The sequence below is a fragment of the Oryzias melastigma genome, linkage group LG1 (genome assembly GCF_002922805.2).
Source record: "Oryzias melastigma strain HK-1 linkage group LG1, ASM292280v2, whole genome shotgun sequence".
Taxonomy (NCBI): domain Eukaryota; kingdom Metazoa; phylum Chordata; class Actinopteri; order Beloniformes; family Adrianichthyidae; genus Oryzias; species Oryzias melastigma.
The window spans coordinates 910,772-935,380 of NC_050512.1; the positions used below are offsets into that span (position 1 = coordinate 910,772).

General features: G+C 41.6%; 2 protein-coding genes across 4 annotated transcripts in view; one reads left to right on the forward strand and one right to left on the reverse strand.

The window, feature by feature from the left end:
• LOC112137623 (tudor domain-containing protein 7A) overlaps positions 1 to 1,506 on the forward strand; it is a gene marked incomplete at its 5' end in the record, with an annotated part of 30,077 nt that extends 28,571 nt beyond the window's left edge. The window contains 2 exon segments of the mRNA XM_024260040.2: positions 707 to 867; positions 1,229 to 1,506. Of these exon segments, the coding sequence (XP_024115808.1) occupies positions 707 to 867; positions 1,229 to 1,443 (376 nt within the window). The 3' untranslated portion in view covers positions 1,444 to 1,506.
• A 3,291-nt stretch (positions 1,507 to 4,797) lies between these two features.
• Positions 4,798 to 24,609, reverse strand: LOC112137621 (cAMP-dependent protein kinase catalytic subunit alpha). 3 transcript variants are annotated; one of them, XM_024260035.2, is made up of 12 exons: positions 24,074 to 24,609; positions 20,353 to 20,414; positions 18,960 to 18,983; positions 15,995 to 16,123; positions 13,356 to 13,454; positions 11,733 to 11,815; positions 11,490 to 11,616; positions 8,619 to 8,714; positions 7,449 to 7,571; positions 5,877 to 5,936; positions 5,691 to 5,795; positions 4,798 to 5,608 (listed from the first exon to the last, which is right to left on the reverse strand). In XM_024260035.2, exons 1-12 carry the CDS (start codon positions 24,117 to 24,119, stop codon positions 5,483 to 5,485), a joined length of 1,080 nt encoding a protein of 359 aa, XP_024115803.1. In that variant the 5' UTR covers positions 24,120 to 24,609; the 3' UTR covers positions 4,798 to 5,482. The 3 variants fall into 3 exon arrangements, with proteins under 3 accessions (XP_024115803.1, XP_024115804.1, XP_024115805.1); XM_024260036.2 differs by lacking the exon at positions 18,960 to 18,983 and having other exon boundaries at positions 24,074 to 24,605; XM_024260037.2 differs by lacking the exons at positions 13,356 to 13,454; positions 15,995 to 16,123; positions 18,960 to 18,983; positions 20,353 to 20,414; positions 24,074 to 24,609 and adding exons at positions 11,951 to 12,078; positions 12,196 to 13,349.

Genomic DNA, 24,609 nt, shown 5'->3' on the forward strand with positions numbered 1-24,609 from the left:
TGGCTGTGTGTTCTTCATCTGTTTCCCTCCTGAGAAATTCCTGCAGCTCCTTCAGATTTAAAGTTTCTCATAAATCATTCCCTCCAGGATTTCTGGATGTTACGATCACAACTATTAACACAAATTCAATCAAAGCTGAGATTTGTTCCTCACCCTAAAACTTCACATTTTCATCACAACTTTGACCAATCTACCATGTCAACAGTCATGATGACGATGCAGCTTCACCACTGTTTCCATTCTAACTGCTTCCTGGGAGGAGTGCTCTTTTTTATTAACTCTTTGGATCTCTGTCTGTGTTCTCTTCAAGCTGTGCATGAACGCTTATTTGCGCTGAGTGAACGAGGGTGAAGCGAGTATGAAAGGATTTGTGATCATGTCAGTATTATGTATAATAGTTTATTTGTGTTAAATCATTTCTGTTAGTAGGAAAACGGACAGTTTGATGTGAGGAGCAAAAAGAAAACATACTTGGCCTTAAAATACCTTTAATTCATTGTGTGGAAAAAAAAGAGTTGGAAAAAAAAAAGGAAATTGTGACTTTAAAACTGAATTGAATTGGTGGTTTGACTGAATCGTTGCATCCCATCGTTAACAAGAGAAAATGTCAACAGAACAAAGAAATATACATAGTTGTTTGTTGTTTTCATAGAAATAAGTGAAGCTTCCAGTTCACTGGTGGTAAACGTGTCTCTGCTTTCCCCAGATGGCACCGTGTACAGGTGAAAAGGGTTCTGGCCAACGGTTTTGTTTCTGTCTACGAGTTGGACTACGGCCAACAGGAGTTGGTCCCAAAGTCTCTCATCCAGCCTCTAGTGGAACCGTTCAGGCAGCTGTCCTTTCAGGCCGTTCCTGCACAGCTGGCAGGTAAACGCTCCCTCCTCTCAGATCCCTGGGACTCCCAACCAGAGTTGGGAGTCCCAGGGATCGTGCTTGTCTTTTTTGAAGAGAGACCAGGTGGAGAGGCATCTGCACACATGAAGAAAACACAATCATGAAAACAAGCCAAATATAACCTGCTCCAGAGTAACGTGAAGTCTGGTTCAGAGAGCTTTGTTATGAAGCAGCTTATGGAGATGTTCCTGCAGTCAGAGCTCTGCTGTTCTCCACCTGTCCAGTCTGTGATATGTTCTTGCTGGGGAGATAAACCCTTAAACACGGGCCTGTAGACATCCAAACCACCACAAATTCCTTCATCCACTCGTGTGGTTTTTTTCCCGCTGCACAGGTGTGACCCAGTGCCAGTGGTCTCCAGCAGCGTGCATGCTGTTCCGGAACCGCGTGGAGCAGCGCGCCCTGGTGGCACAGGTGGAGAGTTTTCAGGATGTGGCAGAGGAGGTCAAGGATGACCTCTGGAGGCGCAAGCTGACGGTTTACCTGGTGGATACCACGCTGGAGGACGAGGACCTGTGGATCCACTGCATCATGGCCGAGATGGAGTGACTTGTTCTTTGTTCAAAATTTGTTGCTGTTGTTAATAAGCATAATAAACGACCTTTAACTATTTTTATGACTTCATGTTTTTTTTTTTATTCTCTTATTTAATCTTCTGTTTTCAAACAAATGTTATTAAAATATAGGTGTGATTTGAAAACCGAAGCCAGTACTCTAGCAGCAAATGAACATATTTTATTGTTGAGTGAAGCTCTACAAAGCAAGTGTGAGAAGAACCCATGATCCACCTTCATTCACATGATGTTAACGGTGTAGATGTGAAATCAGGCGCCGCCCGGGGCTGCAAGGCACCCTAGGACAAAAAATAACTGCACCCCTCGTAGAGTCGGTGGAGCTGGGGCTCGAACCGGATATCTCTGTATTTGAAATAAAAAACGCTGACTGACTGCAACCGATCAACCAATAATCTGTTAGAATCTAGAAACTAGATCACTTATTAAATTAGTCTTTGTCAATTGAAATGCAGAGGGGAGTCTCAATTTTATAGAAGTGATACAAACTGCTTTGACCCCATGTTCCTCTTCCTTTTTTCATCCCTGAAGTTTTAAAGGAGCAGTAACGGCGGCAACACCGCACACCCCTCTCCTCCCCCCTCTCCAGCATAGACTGAGACAGGAAGGGAGTTATTGATTAAATCAAACTTTTGAATTATTTTATTTGATTTTTATTTTTACATGAAAAGAGTGGTGTGTCAAGCTGTTTAACAAAAAAAAAGAAAAATAATATCACTGCAGTCTGGCACCCACTCCACAAGATGGCGCTCTAGGCATCCGCCCAAGGCCGGCACTGAATGAAATAAAAGAAGAAAACTTTCTCAAAAGATTTTATTAATTAGAACTGTTTGCACAGTTTTGAAAGTCAAAAACATTCAGACTTGGTGGTGAGAAAAAAAATCCACAGATGTTTTAAACAATTGATCAAAGCGTCTTAAATGTCTGAAACTACACTGGCTTCACTTTGATTAAAAAAAAGAAAAGACAAAAACAAATGGAATCGTGGTCATTAGTTTCATTTTACTCTCCACAATAAGTTGTCATCTAAGAAGAAGCTGCACATTTCCAATGATGTGTTGTGTTCACTAAGAACTACCGTTTCTCATTCATGTGCCTCCAATTTTCTCTTCATCATCACTGGCACTCACACAATTAACAAAACCTGCCACACAAACAATAACTTCACAAAAAATGTGCATTTCTTCATCACAATAATGATCAGAGTTGTCAAATGTGTGACTGCCTCATAAGGCAAATGATATGAGGAAAGGTCAGACTGATGAGAGAAACCTGATTCAGACGGTAAAAAGACCCGGGCGCTGACGAGCGTCCCGCCGTGGATGACCTTCGTCTCACATTGTCTTCAGCAGAAAACTCAGAAAACTTGATTGTGAAATGAAACAATGGAAGATTTTCACATGAAGTCTAAATAAATCCTATTTCCTTTTAAGCCAAGTTAGAATTCCAAAATTGAGCAGAGCATTTATCTACGGACGGTCAGTTTTTCTGCAGAAAAAGGTCAGAGTGATATATTTGAATCTGAGTGTTCGTGACTTCATCTTTTAGACTTTATTCTATTCAATTTTTTCATTGTGCTGTTTCTGTAACAGTTTCCTGGAGTATCAAACAACCTTTAAAATGTAGAGCTCTAGAAACAATGACTGTATTAGAGATCTGGACACAGTCAGTGTGATGCCCCCCTAACAAATGGTTTACTTCTGGCTCTCACCAAATGAAGCCAATTTAGTCCCCATGTTGGAGCCAGATGTTGTGAGTGAGCAGTGATTAGTCTGAGTTGGTTTGAGTCACCGTTTCTACAGCAACCATCCATCCATCTTCTTCCGCTTGATCTTAGACCGGGTCGCGGGGGCAGCAGTCTAAGCAAAGATGCCCAGACTTCCCTCTCCCCGGCCACTTCCTCCAGCTCCTCTGGGGGGACCCCGAGGCGTTCCCAGGCCAGCCGAGAAACATAGTCTCTCCAGCGTGTCCTGGGTCTTCCCCGGGGCCTCCGCCCAGTGGGACATGCCCGGAACACCTCTCCAGGGAGGCGTCCAGGAGGCATCCGGACCAGATGCTGGAGCCACCTCAACTGGCTCCTCTCGATGCGGGAGAAGCGGCTCTGCTCCGAGCTCTCTCCGGGTGACAGAGCTCCTCACCCTATCTCTAAGGGAGCGCCCAGCCACCCTCCGGAGAAAACTCATTTCAGCCGCTTGTAGTCGGGATCTCGTTCTTTCAGTCACGACCCAGAGCTCATGACCATAGGTGAGTACTGGGACGAAGATTGACCGGTACATCAAGAGCTTTGCTTTCTGGCTCAGCTCTCTTTTCACCTCAACGGACCGGTGCAGGGACCGTAAGATGGTGGACGCCGCTCCAATCTGCTGTCGATCTCACGCTCCGATCTTCCATCACTCATGAACAAGACCCCAAGATATTTAAACTCCTCCACCTGAGGCAGGAGCACTCCACCCACCGAGAGAGGGCAAACTACCTTTCTCCGGTCGAGAACCATGGCCTCAGATTTAGCGGTTCTGACCCTCATCCCAGCCGCTTCACACTCGGCTGCAAACCGCTCCAATGCATCCTGGAGGTCCCGGCTTGATGGAGCCAACAGAACAACATCATCTGCAAAGAGCAGAGAGGAAATCCTGTGGTCCCCAAACCAGATCCCCTCCGGCCCCTGGCTGCGCCTAGAAATTCTGTCCATAAAAACTATGAACAGAACCGGTGATAAAGGGCAGCCCTACTGGAGTCCAACATGCACCGGAAACAGGTCTGACTTACTGCCGGCCATGCGAACCAAACTCCTGCTCCGGTCGTACAGAGACTGGACAGTCCTCAGTAAGGCTCCCTGGACCCCATATTCCCAGAGCACCCTCCACAGGACACCACGGGGAACGCGGTCGAACGCCTTCTCCAAATCCACAAAACACATATGGACTGGATGAGCGAACTCCCACGAACCCTCCAGCACCCAGGAGAGGGTGTAGAGCTGGTCCACTGTTCCGCGACCAGGACGGAAACCGCACTGTTGTTCTTGAATCTGAGGTTGGACTATCAGACGGACTCTCCTCTCCAGTACCCTGGCATAGACTTTCCCAGGGAGGCTGAGGAGTGTGATTCCCCGGTAGTTGGAACACACCCTCCGGTCCCCCTTCTTGAAAAGGGGAACCACCACCCCAGTCTGCCAGTCCAGTGGTACGGTTCCTGTCTGCCAAGCAATGCTTGAATGTTGGATGTGAGGGCCAGCAAGCTCCACCTACATTTATTGAGGCATGTGATTGGTCACTTAATAACTTGAACTACAGAAAATGAAAAAAAAGATGTTAAAAAGGTATCAGAGCAAGAATTTTGATTCTGACCAATAGAATGACTGACTTTATTTATCTTTAGAAGTATTTGTGGGATTCTTTGAACAGCGGTACTTCCTGGGGAGGGATCACACAGTCCATTTCTCATATGCAATACAATGGATGAGGTTTGGCAGCTGACTTCTTTCTTGTACCATCCATCCATCCGTGATGTGGATAAACTAGCATCAAAGTGAGGTGAAATCAGGATTCACATGAACAACTTCAATGTGGCTGCTATACTGAAGGACGTGTGTGTGTCTGTACATGCACATGTGTTTGTATTCTAGACACAAGAAAGAAGACGTGAGTTTGCAGGTTATGGGTTCTAACTTCAGGAAGTTTGCAGCTGAAACGTTCTGTTCTGGTGAGACAGAAAGGAGCCAGCGCAGAAACGATGAAAATCCTCAGTGTTACGGCAGAAAAACTCAAACTATAGAGAAGACCTGTTTGAAAATACGCTTCGGCATATCTAAACAAAACAGGCTCTTGATGCCCGTGAAGCAGAGCTTCAGTATAAAGGGATTTAGAAATAAAACGGTAACATAAAAAAGACAAAAAAGAAAAAGGCAACACTGCTGGTTATCAGTTCCCTTTTGTTCTGCTTTCATCAGCTGGTGTTTCTGTCTGGAGACTGAAGTCTCGTCATCATAACCAGCATCATTCTTCCTCACCACCTCTAATTTAGAACTCAGCAAACTCCTTGGCACATTTCTCTGAGAAGGAAACACGAATCTCCTCCTCTTCATAGTCGTCAAAGTTGCTGGTGTCTCCAGGTCCTTTAAACTTCGGAACAAAAGGAGCTTCCACCTTGACAACCGAGAAAGAACTGGATTTAGGGAGCTGCTGTGGGAAAGACGCACATGTGCACACAGACCAAAGCAAATCAGACCTTCTTCTGGTAGATGGCGATCCAGTCAGTTGTTGCAAACCACTTGTGTCCTTTGATGTCGTTGACTCCGTTTTTTAGGTTCCCGTAACGTTTTGTGAGATCCACCTGAAGAAACACCAGAAGACTTTTCTCACTCTTATCTAAAATATCTGTAACGTCAGCACTCCTCGGGTATTCCTATCTCACCTGTAGCAGGTTCCTCAAGAGGTCCTTCAGGTCAGAGCTAAAGTGAGACGGAAAACGCACCTGGAAGCAAAAGAAATACTTCACAGTCACAGTCCCATTCACACACGGACTGCAGTTACACTATCATTACACAATAATCATTACAAATTTGTATCTTTACACAAAAATGACACCCCCGCACACACACAAAGACACACACTTAAAGAAAACTCTGCACATTCCTCTCCCCGGGTCACTCCAGAGACTCTCGTCTTGTCCTGTCTTTTTCACTTCTAGATGATTTAGATAAGGGGTTTTCAAGCTGCGGCCCGCGGGCCAATGGCGGCCCGCAGGAAGAGTTTTTGTGGCCCTCAATAAGTCATAATTGATAGATATTAGGCCAGCTGTGCATTGGGAAAAAAAATTCTGTTTCGTGGTTTCTGGTGACATCTGCAGGAATAAAAAGGTCATTACACCTGTAGGTGTCAATGGAACAGTGAATTACTTTGACCACTAGAGGGCAGACAACATTTTCTATATCACTGGCGCTGCTGGAAAAAAAGGAAAGCCCGTGACGACGACAGGAGAAAAGGAGTCAGAGCGGTTTCAGAGCAAGTTTCTTTGAGAAAAAAACGTGTTAGCGAGGAGAAAAGGCGCTTTCAAGCTGACTTTGTCGTACCTCATTGGTGGGTAAAGTCATGTGTCTGATTTGCAAGCAGGCTAATGCAATGCTCCAAGAATTCTATATAATCATCACTGTTACAAATCATTGAAACTATGACAAATTTAGTGCAACAATAAGCTCCAACAAGAGAGCGAAGCTATGCTATGCTGCACAGCAGAGAATGTTTACAAAAACGCCAAACTCCAGTGAAGCTGTGACAGAAGCTAGCTACTGTTGTGGCTTTGGAAATGACCCGGTGTTGTGCCATGGTCCGTTACCCCTGTCAGAATATGTTTCCTTGCTCTCATGCATCATTTTATTTTTTCCTAACACTCATATTTTGCCCTAATAAAAGAAGGTGGATGATTACGATAGAGTTTATTCTGGAGCTTTTGGGAGTTTATTGTCATATTTGAATTTTTTTCCCACACATTCTATGTAAAACAAGAGAGGGGGCACAGATTCTGTCGGTTCATAGCTGATCTAGCCGGCCAGAATCTGTACTCCCAAAAATTTACTGTACAAACAACAACTGTTTATGAATTGTGTGAATGTTCAGTAAACATTCACACTACAGTGATTCTCCTGCCCCTTTCCAAACGTTTTTCAGCACGTAAAAACTCAATCAGACTTTCAGTGATTTCAGGGATCTTGGTATGAAAACGGTCAGCTTATTTAGGACATTATTGTTTGTATTTTTGGTATTCATAAACTTTATAGTTTCTGAAATATTGAGCAAAATATGCCCCATAGGAAATGAATGAGAAAGTCTTCAAATTTCGACTAGCTGCTTTTCTCCTTCAGCTGGAATTATTGCATTAATGGTTGGAAAGTTACAGTAAATAAAAGCACATACACTGATGCTCCGGTGTTAAAGGGTTAAATAAAGATATTAAAAGTTAAAGTCATCCTGGAGCACTCAGACTCACCTTTCCCGATACAATCTTTTCATAGATCTGAATGGGCTGATCAGCAAAGAAAGGTGGATACCCCGCTGCCATCTCGTAGACCAGAACACCTAACGCCCACCAGTCCACCGCCTTGTTATACCCCTTTAGTAAGGAATAGAAAGGTCAGCAATGGTCAAATTGACCAACAAGGGTCAAAACAGTAGCAAGGATGTAAAAAAACATTCAAACTCGTCAACATGTTAATCGGTGCAAAAAATTAAAAACTTGGTTTATCTCGGCCTGTGGCTACATTTAGAAAAATGCAGAGCAGATGACATTTCTCTATGCAGGCTCTTTGTGTGTGGGTGTGAGTGTGTGTGTGTGTGCAGCAGACTGGCTGTGTGTTCTTCATCTGTTTCCCTCCTGAGAAATTCTCGGAGCTCCTTCAGATTTAAAGTTTCTCATAAATCATTCCCTCCAGGATTTCTGGATGTTACGATCACAACTATTAACACAAATTCAATCAAAGTCGAGATTTGTTCCTCACCCTAAAACTTTACATTTTCATCACAATTTTGACCAATCTATCACAACAACAGTCATGATGACGATGCAGCTTCATGACTGTTTCCATTCTGACTGCTTCCTGGGAGCCGTGCTCTTTTTTATTAACTCTTTAGATCTCTGTTTTCTCTGCCCTGGGCCCTCAGAACCCTGGCCTTCTTACTTTGGAATGCTCACGTCTCAAGAAAATAGTCCTGCCAAACGCCTCAGATCCTGATTGATGGTTACATTGGTTTGTTGGAGGTGAGGAATTCAGAGTTTGGGCCTGTCGGTTCACTTGTGCTGTTTGCTGTACAACAGTGAGCTGAGCGAGTATTTTACTTACAATTAAACATATTTTTCACATTTACTTAATGTTCAAAAGTAACATTTAGTTTTCATGCATAGCAAATCATATTTGTGACTTTCAGACAAAAACAAAAAAAATGTATTCTTTCCGGGATTTTTTTGCACTAATTTTCTGATTTTTAACTATTTTTTTCTCAGTGTTCAAATCTATTATTATTGCTATTTTCATTCATTTAAAATAATTTAATTTCTATTCTTAATATTCTTTATCTATTAGATTGATGAAAAAAATGTCTCTTCAGTTTTAAAGTTCAAAGTGAATACGAGGGTTTATGGTAAAGTCAAATTCAAACTTACTTTACTGAGAATAATCTCTGGAGCTAAATACTCTGGAGTTCCACACAGTGTCCAGGTCCGACCTTTCACCCTCTTGGCAAAACCAAAATCAGTCACCTGAGCGAGGACAACAAAACAGATCAATCATGATGTGGTTTTCTGAAAGTCTGTTTTCACAAACACTCACTGCATGTCTAACCCTTCCGCTCTCTTTGGGGTCCTGGGGCCGTTTCAAGAAGCAGGTTTTGTTGGAACTCTGAGTTCAGTAAAACTGAGTTTTCGGTTTCAGAAAGAGAGATAACTCAAACCCGGGAAAGTGGGCGAAACCAAGCCCGTTTTAAGAAGCGGGTTAAGCTGAACTCAGAATCAATCACTATGGCAACTGAGTCTGTGAACCAAACCTGGTCTGGAGCAGGTTTTCTTCAGGAAACTTAGAGTTCTCTGAGGTCTCCGCCCCTTTTTAAAGTGAAAGATGATCAAATATGAGTTCCTCATGAACATTTAGAGAACATTCACATTAGAGACGTCACGTTTTCACCACTCAGAAACCAAAATGACATGTTCATTCATAGAGGATCATGTAGAGAGGAGGCTGATTAATCCAGAGGAAATGTTATTTACGTCGGTAGAGGATTTGGAGGACACGAGTCGACTGACTGCAGTTTCCTGATTCATTTTTATTTCAGCGATATTTTAAATAGTGAGTTTTTCCAGGGACTCGCTATTAAAAAATACAGTTTTGTTTTCCTTATTTTAAACCCTTAACAATAGAAATTATTGAATGTCAAACACCGGAAAGGCGCGTGAAATCATCTACCGCGTTGTTCAAATTGTACCAAACAATGGCTCAGTTGTTAGCGGTGCTGCCTCGAAGTGCAGAAACCTGAGTTTGAGTCCTTGTAATGGAAGACAATTTTGTGCTAATAAAAAGAATATTCAGCGAATATTTTTTAAGTCTTTAGAATTAAGATTAAATAAATGCTTATTTTAACATATTCCAGGGCGCTACAGTGTTTGTTTTTAGCGTGCCGTGATATCCGTGTGTGTAGGTGGGGTGGGGGGGGGTTACCAAAACTGGTCATTCATGCGATTCCGGAGATTACTGGTTAAATTAGTAACAGATCAAAAACCATTCATTACTCAACAAGAGACAAAATAACCTTCCTGACATTATTTATTCATTATTAGAAATGATTCAAATAACTGCAGATATTTTCTCTCTGTTCTACCGCTGCAGCTGTGTTGCTTTTCTTGCAGAAAATGTTCTCCTATAGTCTGCATATGCTTGCAGGAACTTATCAATTTCCGTCCCCGGAAGTACAAAACTCAGGTGTTTTTCCCCGTTGCCATGGTGAATCGTGCTGTCTTTGCTCCATTGATCAGGGCTTTTAATGATCGCGACGCTCACACCTGATTCTGGTTCTGACAACTTCAAGTTGATTGAATCAAACATTTTCAGCTGTTCTGGAACCGAAAACCCTGAGTTTGAGAATTTTGAGTCCAGTGAATCTAAGTTCAGGTTTGAACTCTAAATTTGTTGATCCAGATGACCCCACTTTTAATGTAAACAAGCTAAGGAGAGCGGAGGGTTAAAGGAAAACATCAAATAATCAGCTCTGACCACTAGGGGGCGACACAATCTTTACAAAATACGAGCTGCTGGTACACAGAATCTTCTTCTTCACCTTTCGGCTTATCCCATTTTTGGGGGGGTCGCCACAGCGAAAGAGCATCCACTGTTTCGCATCAGTGATTTAGCAGAGTTTTTAGAATACTTTTTAAAAAGATTAGTTGCTGAATATTTGCTGTGCAGATGAATAGCTTAAATAAAACTGACCATCAAACTTTAGGACAAGCATTTAAATGAAATAAAACATTTTGCCTTCCATGTGAGCGGGTGTTTTTAAGACCTCAAAGAATACATAAAAAATGCAGACGATGAACAAGGAAAGGCTTTATCTGAGTAGAAATTAAACAATATTTGTAATTTAACGGTTGATGTCAATAAAGGACATTAGTTTTGTTGGGCATTAAAGAAAAGAATCACCAGAGAATTAAATTAAAAATATATTTTAATTACACTTAAACTGTGGTTTGATCCTGATCCACTAAAACAAACAAACAAACTCAGAAACCACGGGTGTCTTTCTGATTGAGCTTCTGTCCATTTCCTGATCAGAGATCACTGGAGCAGCTGCTGGAGTTGTCCTAAAGGTTTGGTCCATTTCAGTCTTTGATTTAGACCATGTGTGAAAGCAAACCAAACCAGATGACGAGGTGATGCTATTAGCATTCAAACAAGTCCAGCAGTCTGTTCAGACACCAAGGCAATCTCAGTCTGACTGGAACAAGGTCTGCCTGCAAGTGAACCCTGGTGTGAGTCAGCAGCAGTGTTGAGTTCAATAAAATAACAGGAAATAATTCTAAAAAGAGTTAATTTAAGGTTAAATTCAATACAAAAGGAACTGATGAGATAAACAGTTACTGGACACACAAGTCCAAAAACCAGACAGACTTTAACAAAACCAGATCAAAAGACAGAAGCTACAACAATGAACAAAAGGAACAATATAAATGTCACTTTAGATTCATTCTTACTGATCCTGATCTTATTGATCATTTGAGTTAAAAGACTTTATAGCAGATCAATCAATAGTTTGAATGTAAACAAATCACATCATTAACACTCTTCTAACAAAAATCTTGACTGAAATTCCAAACCTCGAGTGTTGTTATAGTAAAATCACTCTTGAAATTTGATGTAATCTATGGTCATTCCAGAACAGGATCAGTTGAGTTACTCTTCACCGATGCTTGTAAAATATGTTGAAATGAAATCCCCTGATGTATCCATCCCATGTGAGTGCAGAAGAGGACACATCTGTCACTGACCTGAATGTATCCCTGCTGGTCTATGAGCAGATTCTCAGGTTTCAGGTCCCTGTAGATCAGGTCTAAAGCATGCAGGTACTCAAAGGTCAAAACAATCTGAGCTGCATAGAACCGAGCATGGGGCTCACTGCACACAAAGAGACGGACAGAGAGAGAGGCTGAGAGCGGAACAGAAACCAAACCAGACTTCTGTGGGTGTATTATCAGGGTTTGTGAAGGTTTCCACAGCAGAAGAATACTGACCTAAATCTGCCAATCCTCCGTAGGTGAGAGAACATCTCTCCCCCGGGTACGTACTCCATCACCATGTAGAGGTTCGTATTGTCCTAGAAAAAGGTGGAAGATGTACAAGATAAAAAGAACTGTTTGATGTACACAACCAAACAGAATCAGAATTTAGACATGACTCCGCCCATCCTCTCATCCACATGTGCAGCCCCCCCAAACCATAATGCTTCCACCTCCGTGCTTGACAGGGGGATGGTGTTCTTGGGGTCATCAGCAGCAATTCTCTTCCTCCAAACGGTTGAGTTGATGCCAAAGAGCTCCATGTTGGTCTGATCTGACCACAGCTCCTTCTCCAATCTCTCTGAATCATGAAGGTGTTCGTGGACAAATTTCAAGAGGGTCAGCACAGGAGTCTTCTTCAGCAGGAGGACTTTACCAGAACTGATAGATGTTCAACCGTTGTGGTGTAAAGTCTCACCAGTGGTTTTCTTGGTGACTGTGGTTCCAGCTGCTTTCAGATCATCCACTAACTCCTGCTGTTGTTTTAGGACCATTTCTCTCTGTTCTCATTTCTGTTCCATTTAATCCAGAGTTCTGAAACTCAGTTTCCCTTGGGTCCACTGAACCTAGAGTCTGGCTGAGGCTGGGCTGTATGGGCCTCTATTTGTGCAAAAAAATATGTGTATCTATGTCTTTGGTTCACTGTCTATGTCTACTGAACAAGTTTATTAAACATTTGTTCATGTCTACTTGTTCATGTACTACTAAGTAATATCTCCTGCGTGTCCTGTAAAACAACAGGAGCTAACAACACTAGCAACTGTTGCTAAGGACTTTTCTGACAACCAGATCCAACGACAATAACAAATGCAAATTTTTAAACATAAAGATGAAACTTCACAAAGCAAACACAAAGCTATCATCAAAGCCGTTTGGACATGCAGGAGATATTGATTAGTAGACATTGAACTTTCATATTCAGGCTGGAGCTGCAAAATAGTAACTTGGGGACCGCAAATGGCCCGCGGGCCGCCAGTTTGAGACCCCTGATTTAAGTCTACAGCATTTTGGCTTTTGATGTGACTCTTCCTTTCATTTATAATGTATTTTAAAGCGATGCTTGTAGTGAGCAAACAAAACTTCCACCTCATTGGCAGCTCTGCTCAGCTGTTCAGTGCTTTAGCCTCTAAGGCTGTTGGACTGGTTGTATAGTTCTCACTCTAATCAGCACAATTTCTGCAAGCAGCTAAACAAGCACTTCAAAAAAGCAAGCTTACAGTACAAAACCAGCTCAGAGGAAAACAGAAAGACAAAGCAAAGCAAAAGGCTGCTGAGCACAGGGGAACAGACCAGGAGACGTGCAGAAACCAAAACCTAGACTGGACTGGGTTTGATTTCTATCAAAATGACAAAAATGATCTGCTTAATAAATACACACGTGTTTTCCAAAGGAATGTTCAGCAGTAAAATGAATGACTGCAGTTTGTAAAAGCTGTTAAACACAATAACAAAGACATTCATCTCTGGACACACCAGAGTAAAGGAAGGTGAACTTCATAGAAACGGAAGGAGTCCAGCAAATCACAAGCTGTCATCAACGTTCACACACCGAGTGCTGCTGCTGCAAAAAACCCTTACCTTAAATGAGTATTCTAACCGCACGAGAAAGGGAAAACTAACGGCTTGAAGAATCCTTTTCTCGTTTAGCGTGTGCTCAATCTGCTTGAGCTTCACAACCTGAGAGATGCAGACAGGAGAAGAAAAGGGAGGAGTTTTAACAACAGAAATATTCAATCAAAACAACAGTATACAATAAATGAAAAACTGTTCTGATAAAATATGCATAATTACTAGGGCTGTCAGATTTGTCGCGTTAAAAACGCATTAATCTGACGTGTGCTTGACGCCGACAATTCTTTTGACGCGTTAATTGCGGACTTTCTCATACGTGCCTTTCCATACTGTGCTCGCGGGCGTCCCTCATTGCCCTCCAACTCACCGGCTGCTCTCACTAGATCACAGGCGGGTCTCCAACCACCGAGCTGCGAGCTAAAACCGGCCGGCGCTAGGACCTGGAGAGCTCCTGCACCCTAACCCGGCTCCGGTTCGCGTCCAGTACCACGTCTGGTGGTACCGGCTCGTGTCCGGCGCCGAGAGCTGCGATCCCCCGACGTTCCGAACAGCAAGCTCACCGGGGGACGTTATAAATGTTCTGGAGGTTTGAGCGTGATCCAGCCCCAGCATAGCGGTCTGTCTGCCGGCATATTCATGGGGTGAGCTCCGCTGGACACGTCGCTGCATCGAGCTGCAGCCAGAGAACGCGGCGGCAGTAACAGACTGTCAAACTATCCACAGAGTATCCCGCTTTTCTCAGTCTTTAATGTTTTAAAAAACAAAAGTTAATTGGAAATGATAAATCTCTATTTCATTTATTACTGTAGTTCAGCAGAGGAGGAAAAGATTTGGTCCTGACAAAAAATGAACATGAAAGTGTTATGGAAATTTTATTTTTGATGTTTTTTATTTTATTTTACTGAACGTTGATTGAAGTTTTGAATTTAAAGTGCCCTTCACTTCCACTTGGGCTTTTGTTAGACATTTTATGTTACAGCCTTTTATTGTTAAGAAAGTTTATCTCAATACAATGTTACAAAATAAAGTATTTCTGATGAAAACTATTAATTTTGTCATTCTTGTTTTCATAATTAATGTAGAACTACTAAATTCCACGAACCACACATTTTTTTCCTTAAAAAAAGGCCACATGTAAATTTGCGATTAACTCGGGAAATGCGATTAATCGCGATTAAAAAATTTAATCGCCTGACAGCTCTAATAATTACCTAACCAATCCATTATTTAACCTCAAGAACACATTCAAATCAGCCTCCAAAGCAAAACCATGAAATGCTTTTGTGTTTGAAGCAATATCTGATCTGTTTTTTTTTTTCAAAAAAACAAACAAGGCAGGTCAAAAGGTGTCAAAAATTACCTGATTTGGTTGTATTTTAGGGTTTTTGTCAATACATGAGTGCTAATTTATCATATCAGGGCTGTCCAGCCGTCCAGTTCTGATCCAGATTCCAGCTCACATGAGGAAAACAAAGACGTTCATGGATCTATTAGTCTGTGAGTGGATGATCAGAATGGAGCGGAGCAGGCTGTGGCCCGCTAATTTAGAACAAGTACAAGTTTTTTCAAAAGGCATTTTTTTCGGCTGCTCCTATTTGAGATACAAAAATAATCAGAAATGCAATTTTAAGCTGAATTTCTTCATATATGTCCTCCATCATGAGAGAAATGATACAAGAACAGGTTAAAAACACCAAGAAGACTATTGTTTTTGGTGTAGGTCTTTGAAAGTCAAACGCCAGGACTTTTATTTTCTCAAAACAAACTTTAAAGTTCTCCAGAACTTACTCAGTGACTATACGTGAGATCTGGACTGAATGACTCCTCCCCCTGGTGTTCCAAACAGGAAGTGGCTCTAACAAGCCAAAATCCTATAGACTTCTGAGAGGTAAACACTTGTTACTCAGAATAATCATTCTGGGTCTGTTTTTACATGTTCTTCATAGTCCTATTTTTTTTTCATATTTTCTGAGGTTAAAATTATTCAAGTTATAAACTGACCAATCAGATGCCTTGATAAAAGTAAGTGGAGCCTGCTGGCCCCCCTTTGATTGACAGGTTTGAATAAACAGAATAACCATCATGTCATCATCTGGTTTGGTTTGGTTTCACTCGTGGTCTAAATCAAAGACCGACTCAGACCGATCGCTGCTCACCATGTCGTCTGGCTCCAACATGGCGGTGTCTGTACCACAACAAAATGACAACTGAATTGACTTGATTTGGTGGAACTGGAAGTAATCCATTTTCTATGGATGAAATCACACTCACTCAGTCCAGTTCTCACTTACAGTTTAAAATCATTTCTAAGTTATAAAAAAATGTAATTGATTACCTGCAAGAGATTGACCAGAATCCTTCGCCATCGTTCTTATAGTTTCTCATTTAGTCTGAGCAGAATCTAGTCCTGATATGCACTGTTGAGGTAGTGTGAACCCCGTAAACCTCCTTCATCTGAGATAGTCTGAGCTCTACTGAAGTACCTGATTTAACATGCTTCACTTTCCAGAACACAGCATTTCATTTTCAATGTCCAAATGTCTGAATGTGTTTGGCGGCTGTCTCTTGGTCAGGACTCCCTGGCAAAAGAGGTTTTTAATCTCACTGGGAAATCCTGGTTAAACAAACAAACAAAGCAGGCTGACCTTTTGTTTATTCAGGATCTTCATGGCGTAGTGCTGTCCTGTTTCTCTGTGCTTCACCAGCATAACACGACCAAATGAGCCAGTACCCAAGGTCTTCAGCCTCTCAAACTGCTCCAGGTTAGCAGTGTTCTAAAATACACCAAAACAACACTGTTAGAGAATGTTTGGTAAAAAGAAAAAAAAAAGCAGTAATTGGAGCTGCACTGTGAGAAATCTATGAATATGTTATTGAATCTCACATTAATATGATTTCTCTTTTTAGGTATCATGCATTTTTATGCATTCAATGCAGAATATCAGTTTGTCATCTTTAGAAATGCCAGATATTCACCAAACAGCCAATCACAGCAGCATATATTCTACATGCACTGCAATAATTAATAGTAGATGAATGTATGCATTTATATAAATATATCTATTTAAAGTGGGGATCAAAAGTTTGGGAACCCCGTATTTGGTTTTGTATTTTTCTTTTGGTTCTGTGGATTTTTGTCAGAGTGGGACATCTTTGTGTTTCGTGGATCTTTGTGTGTTTTTTCTTTTGATTTCTTTCAGGTGTGGTGCTGGAGGCGTGGCTCCCCATTGGTCCAACCTGAAGGAGGGGAGCCATCAAAAGCACCACATGGACCTCCAGACCAGGAGAAGGGAGCTGGGCTGCACCCTGTCTCCACCCTGTCTCCACCCTGTCTCCACCCTGTCTCCACCCTGTCTCCACCCTGTCTCCACCCTGTCTCCACCCTGTCTCCACTGCAGCTCAGTGATCTTCTCCACCTGCTTTAGTTTGTGCGCACTTTGTTTCTTTGGTGTTTTGTGTTAGGTCCCACTCTGTGTTCTGTGTTTAGTGTTGGTTTAGTTTAAGTGAAGCTGTAGGGGTGAACTGCCATTTTCTTTAGTAAATGTTTTCTCCTGTTTATGTTAGTCCAGGGAGGTTAGTGTTTGTTATTCTTTTACTGTTTCTTTTGCAGGTAAGCTCCCTGGGTTGAGTTAGTTGGGGTTTTGTTTGTTATTTTGGCCTTGGTTCACCCTGAAGCCTTTTGCTTCAGATTTAGTTATTGTTTGGTTGTTTTTGTCTTGTAAATAAATATTGTTATACTTTTATATACAATTTCTTCTTTAATTTACCTTTGTTAGGCCCTAGACCAAACGGGGCGTAACAAACCCCAAGTAAAATATTACATTATTGTACATAAAAAAAGCCAGAGAAAGATGTAAAAAATCCTCTAAAGTTATGAGACATTCTTTTGATGTGTCAAAAAAAAGTAGTGTTTATTTCCATCATTTACTCTTTCAAAACAACAGAAAACAGAATAAAAGCCCGTGCAAAACTCTGGGTTCCTGCAGAGTTTATAATATGCTCCGCCCCCTTTGAGGCGCTGAGACCTGACAGTAGGAGTGTTTGAGATCCCTAGGCGCCTCGCCTGCATCGTCGGCGAGACTAAGCTGCTGCTGGAGGGGGCGGAGAAAGGCGCCTGAGATGAAGGTGAACGACGAGACTGTACGAGATCAAGGAGTTGGGGGTTGTCCTTACCATTCGGCTGAAAGTTAATAAGCCACTCCTCCTAGTATGATCTGTGCTGTTGTGTCTTTTTTATTATTTTTTAACATCTTTAGAATAAAACTGTTAATAAAATATTGCATGTGCACTGTCCCAAATAAATAAATAAAATTAAAGTTAAGTTTTAGAGGTAACAATAGCAAATATAACTACAGATTATTTGAAATCTTGTTTATTTTTTCATCAGTGATTCACTACCTTCCAGAAAAAGTAATAAAAATACATCAAATTCCTTCATTTAGCGCCAGTTATTTCACACCGAACTGCAAGAACTGTGTGGACTCAGTTTCCCACAATGCATTGTTTTGTAGTCCTGAAGGCGGCCTGCAGCCAGCGCAGTACCTATTTTCTGGCTGCGCTGGCTTAGGAAGGCGCCTTGAACCCGCCCCTTTCTCGCGATACTTGGTGACGGCGCACATTTGACGTCAGTGCAAGAAACTAACCAACATGCACCGCAATCCAGGCCATCTGCACAGCGCCGGGGGATCTCAAACACGCCTAGTATCACGGACTGTTCATTTGCAAAGACAGGTGATTTCACTCTGAAAGATTCTAAATAATCTGAGTCATGTGACCTTCCTCCACCAATCAGTATCATGGGTTCTTCCAGCAGTTGTCTTGAACAGTGGTCATCAACCACTGGGCCACGGAAGAACTAATAAATCATACACTTTTTTTCTTTTTTTGTGAGATGGAAATCTTTTTGAAAATCAACCGGATTCTCTCGATTAGCTTGACCGCTAAAAGCAGTCTGACGGCGTGTAACACAAGAAAAGTTTCATGTTGAACCTTTCTTTGCAAATAGGTGGGATACGTTTTTAAGTTTTTAACCACTCTCTGAAGAAAAGCACTTCTCAGAACCACGCAGTTTACCCTCGTGATGGTGCTCTTTGGACCCTCCGTTTGGAGGGTAATATTTAAAAAAATAATAATCCGGACTCAACTTCCACTTCAAACTAAGGGGGAGAGAGAAGGGAAGAACCTCTGCCTGCCTGACCCTGATTTAGCTTTGTGGATCATTGTCTGTGCTTCACTCTTGTCGTCCTGTCTGTGCCAAATAAACCTGCTGCACTGGGATCCAGCAGTCTGCCTGTTTGTGACAGATGCCAGTAGAGGATTTTCTCATCCTTTATTCACAATAATACAACATTTTACCTGTGGTGCCCAACATTTTGATCCCCACTGTATAAATCACTATACTGTTTATGTAAAAATATCCAGCCACATGCAAATCTATAGTTTTCATAGCCACAAGTGTCAAATATGTTTAGTTTCTTTCTTTCTTTGCTAATATACACATGACTATTGATAGATTTATTTAGTATCAAATGCAGAATCAATGCACAGTTCAAACCAAACTTTGTGTCAGCACCTCTACAATAAACTGTTTTTACACCCTTCACTACTTACTGCCAATTGGAAGAAATCCTGTCCCTGAATAAATGAATACATACATGTTTAATACAGTACACACATAGAATAGTTACAGTTACTGCATGCACACACACAATAAAAGTTTCCAAACTGTCCATCATGGGAAGGTGCATGAGGTCTAAAATCTTTACTTATTTAATTGTTGTTTTGGATTCTTTTCAAACATCAAAAAACTGAACCAGATTTTTTTTTCTATATCTCATCTTTTTATTAGAAATATCAGGAGAAAATGTGTCTGTTTTTATAGCCACGTATCCTCGTGTTTTGCCTTTATAAATCATTCATGGACTGTAAAATTTGTCTTCAATTTCACACTGAAATTTATTGGAAAAAACTTTAGGTGAAAACAGACTTCTACAAAGTTATGTCAGTGAAACAAATATGTGTAAAGAAATACTTTTGCTTGCAGAATTCTTCACAGCTCGAGTCAGTAGATGCACCTTTGTCTGCGATCACAGCACTGAGTCTGTGCGGACAAGTCTATCGGTATTGTTCATCTTCACACTGCAGTTCGGCCTCATCCCTCTCCCTAAAACGGCTCAAACTCTGTCCGGTTGCACAGACATCAGGCATCGACTACCCTCTCAGGTCTCAGTCTCTGTGGGGTTTAGGTCTGTGCTGTGTGGGCCTGGGGTCCCGCCTGACCTGAACCACCAGCCGCTCCGAGGGGTTCACCGTCTTGGGAATTCTTTTTAATCCATCTCCTGTACCGTTCTTTCCAACTATCCTGCCACTGAGTCACTTGGAGTGTTGTGTAAGAAGAACTGGTGTCTGGATCCCTCGGAGACTGCTGTTACTGCAACCACACTACTCAGGTGGTCATCTTTTCACTAATCGTGACACTCTAGGCAATAATTAGACGGACCTCCATTGATTTAGTTCATTGCATTTAAAAGCAGTTGGATAATTATGCTAATAATTGTATTTAATTGGAGATTTTGTGTCATTGACTTTACTTTGTAGGATTCTGTTTTCACTTTGGCATTAAAGGGTTTCTCCAAGACATTTTGATGTGTTAAATAAAAAAGACACATTTTATTGACCATGAGTGATTTATGAAGGCTAACGAATCCAGGGGGGTGAAGACTTTTGCAAGGCACTGAACACCCTCTCAATGATCATTGCTCAAAACGAGGTTTATTCTGTCCAGGTCGCCACGCCATCCCTCAAACTGGGAGATGGTCGCATGCTTCGTTCAGGGCTCATAGACTGCTGTCAGGATGGTTTGTGTGTTAGCCCAGAAGTTTCACATTCATACTATCAAATAAATAGATCAAATTCAGACAAAAAACGTTGACACATATCAAAAGTAAATAAAATAAATAAATAAAACAACAACAAATCTAATGAATATTTTGTGAACACTAACCTGTGAAGGATTCTCCCATTTCTTGAGGAAGTCTTCTTTTGCTTTAGCAAGAAATTCTTTAACTGTTAAAGAAAATCAAGTCAGTGTTTAAAGAAAAAGGAATCATTGTTGTCTGTATAAGAGAACTGGAGTGTGACGGCACGTGTAGAAAGTGGCTTTCTTCCAGCTCCAACCAAATGAAGGCAATGCATCACCATTTGGTGATTCGGATGAAGCCATCCATGTTGGAGCCAGGAAGCAGTGATTGGTCCAAGTCGGTCTGAGTCACTGTTTCTATGGCAACCACTCTAGCCAATCAGCAGTGAGCTCCAAGTGAACGTTGGACTTAGGGGCCAGCAAGATCCACCAGTGTCTGATTGGTCCGTTTATAACTTATAATAACTACTGAAAAAATAGAATTAAAAAATGAGGATTTTAAGAAGGAACGGTTATTCTGACCAATAGAATGAGTAATAACTCTTTATTTCTTCATAGAAGTTTATGGGATTTTGGCTTCTTGGAACCTACAGGTACTTCCTTGTTGGGATGCAAGGGGGAGAGGTCACTCTGTCCAGTTCTCTTATACAGTCAATGGGAACAACATACAAATTGATAATATGTTAGACATTTTGGTGAGTTTTTTTTATTCTTTCTCCGTGAAATTACCTTTTTTGCTCCATCCATTTGCTGAGCATGCAGTCTACCTCATGTCACAATAAAGCATTTTTACTGAGTCATTTTCCTACTATCTATTTGGATATTTATTTAAATGTATTGTTTTATTTCTCAGGGATAGTGTGGATTAAAAGTATCGCTGTAATGAGACAGAATTCCATCTGTTGTCCCTGGACAGATGTTAAAATGTTCTGCCTAAAAAGGTCAAAACAACAATTACACATTAAAAAAGGATATGCATTGAAAATAAAATGATGGGACAATTAGATTAAATAGGATTGTTCTTGAATAAACATTGGTTTAAAAACTAATATATTTAAAGTTTCACCATTTTTTTTTAAAAACTTCAGGTAATCAAATCGCAACGTTAATTGGAAAAAACAGAACGATGTTTCAAGAATATCATATGCTGGTTTTATGAAAAACAAAAATGTATAAAGTCAGGTTTACTGATGACCCTGACATTCTAACAGCTGGAGTTCTATGGAGAGAAAATAGTATCACCTCGATTTTAGCTCATGTAACTCTTGATTGGTGTTTAACTTTGGAGTGCGTGTTTAATTCTTCATTTGTAACTCATATAATATTTTTGTGTATCAGTAAAAGCATTACAAATTAAAAAAAAATACAATTTATACACAAAGAACTGTAAGTGACAACAGCTTAAACCAACTACAACACAAATCTTTAAAAATGATACAAGAATAGTTTGTTACGCACACAAAACCCCATTTACGCATAAATCTGATGTGAGACTGGCCCTGTCTGCTCCCGCTGTGTAAGGGGAGGGGGATCTGCCGCGATAGAGCGCTGAATCCATCAGCTCTACGCCGGCTACGGGGCAGGCAGTCCGCTTCTCCACACCCGCGGAGCGCGGCGTAGGGCTGATCGACTCTGATCGAGCAGTCCGCCGGCGAAGGCGCTGCTGGGAAAGCGCAGCCCAGAGGGAGCGACGAGAACAGAGAAACTTTAGTGCTCTGAAAAACACATATTTAGAGGTTTTTGTATTATTTGTTGAGGCATTTCTGTTTCAGAAAGTGGAAAAATGTTAAGATAATATTCACAATCTAAGTTCAAAACAGCTGATAAGAAACTCTGATGGCCCAGCATTCTAACAGCATTTAAACGCATCACTCAGTATCTCTGAGACGTGAAGTCTCAACACAGATTTGTGCGCTCTCAGGATTATCCACAGAGTTTACCCAGCCCAAGGTTTCATTCAAAGTAGATTTAGATTGAACATTGATACACTGTAGTTTTTGCTGTAATTCCCCCGAAACAGTTACTTCATCTTTTTTGGTGTTGTCCTTGAGTTAAAGTGTTTTGGGAGACATTTGTGATTTATTTCAATTCAAAATCCTAGCTTGTTTTGTGGGTACCGTAAGGATGTCTTGTTGGGTCACTTATCAAAGAATATGCAAAAGGATTCTGGTCTGTTCTTAATAAATTTCTTGCTCATTTTGGCCAAATATCATATTCACAAATGTAAATTCTCTAGACAAAAACCATGTTTCATTGTATTCTTTTATGAGTTCAATTTGTACATTAATAGTATCCAAAACTCTGAGAAACAGAAAGAAATCAAAATGTTGTCTGTGTGTGAAAGACTCAATATTTTAAGACTAATCCCTGGATTATTTCTATTCTTTGCTTTTTCTTGTATTGAAATGTTCCCTTAATTGCATAGGTGACTGTGAATTTCTGTAAATTGAAAAAATGTGCAACAAAGTTTATAAAAAAAAAAAAAAAAAACCTTCAGATTTGTGCGTAAATGCCGGTTTGTGTGTAACAAGTGATTCGTGCAAATTTTTTTAAAGTGTAGTTAGTTTCAAGCAGTTGTAATTTAAAGTGGCATGTGTGTTTAAATTGTCTTTTTTTGTACTTCAGAGTTACAAATCAAGAATTATGCACGTACAAATTGGGGTGAGTCTATTTTCTCTCCATACAGTCCCTCCTTCCTAACAGAAAGGAAGTGTGGCCCTTCGAACAAACCAAACGACAATCCAAAGCAAGCTCCACCGTCTGCAGGTTTCTGTAACCAGCATCTTCCAGGGCGCAACATGCACACACTGTTCGGGAGTTTCTGACACATCGCTGATTGTGTTCCTGCCAAGAAATGAGTAGAAAAGGTGAAGACGCCAAGACTCCCGTCGTGTGCTGCTGTCACTGATGGAATCAGCATGAATCCTCTTTTAACTAAGGCTGTCACAATCAGTCGACTAATCGCCGACTAATTTAATAGTCGATCAGTCGTTTCGTTATAATACATGGAGATGGAGTGTAGTAAAGTTGAACTAAGTTGTGAGTGTTTAGCACCAAAAAATGTAACTTTTTTTATATTTGAGTCAGAGAGACCAAAACTTTAACTTTCGTGAAAAATTGTTCCTTTGTTTCAGATGCCGACCTCATTTGATTTAAGTCTCCTTTTAATACCAGAAACTAATGAAGGGGGGAAGCTGAACAATTCATTAAACGTTTAACAAACTCATATTAATTGTCTTTATAGTGTGAATGCTTAGTCAGCATTTACACTATAGTGATGCTGCTCCTTTCCGTGTGTCTTTCAGGTTCAAGCTTTCAGCTTCAGCATCTTCATCTATCAGCTTCAGCATCTTCATCTATCAGCTCTAGCATCTTCATCTATCAGCTTCAGCATCTTCATCTATCAGCTTCAGCATCTCCAGATTCAGCTTACAGCATTCACAGTAACATTTCAGCTGGTAATGTTATATATCTAGTTTTTAGTTAGTTGGACGCTAAGGATGGTTAAGATGTGTGTTTTACATCCACTTATGCATGACCCGATTAGTGGACTAATCGGGAAAAATAATCGGTGATTAGTCGACTATTACAATAATCGTTACGTTAACCTGATGCTTTCAATCCACCCGTGTGTTCTAAACATGCAGACGGTGTGTTTTAGGCTTCATCTCAAAGAGGAACTCGGCTCCACTGATTACTGGACCACCAGAACTTCACGAGGACAGAAAGAACAGGCCTCGTGCCAGAGATGACGTGAAGCTAATGTTCGGATGTGACGGTACCGAGCCGCGGGAACGGTACCCACCGCTTTCCATCTCGTTGCCCTTTCTGGCAGTGGGCGCGTTGCCCATGATGACAACCTGTCACCGGATGTTCCTCCGTTTTCCGGCCGACCCGCAGCCTTCCGATCCCGCAGAAAATTCGATCAGGTTCTCCAGAACCCAACCGCATGTGTGGAGAGCTCGGGTCTTGCCGCTGACCAGCTGGATGACCGCGGTTCCGCAGGTTCCTAACGCCGGTGGAGGCCGTGCACGGCCATCCGCTGAAGTCACGCAGATCCCCGCAGCTTCACGCACTTCTGGAGTCTGGTTCCGCGCGCACGGCCTATAAACGGACGATCCAGCCTTCGCCTCCTGGCTGCCCCGGCCATCAAAGCCCCCCTCCCGCTCTGACACAGGCGCCCTCAGACAGAAGCCCCCCCCTCCACATCAGCGTTCAGAGTGAAGCCTTTGCGGGATGGAACGCCCGCATCCTCCCGCATCAACATGGTCTGAACGGCCACACCGGCCAGGATCCGAAGAGACTAGCGAGGACGAGGCCCCGCCCACTCAGCGCTGATGG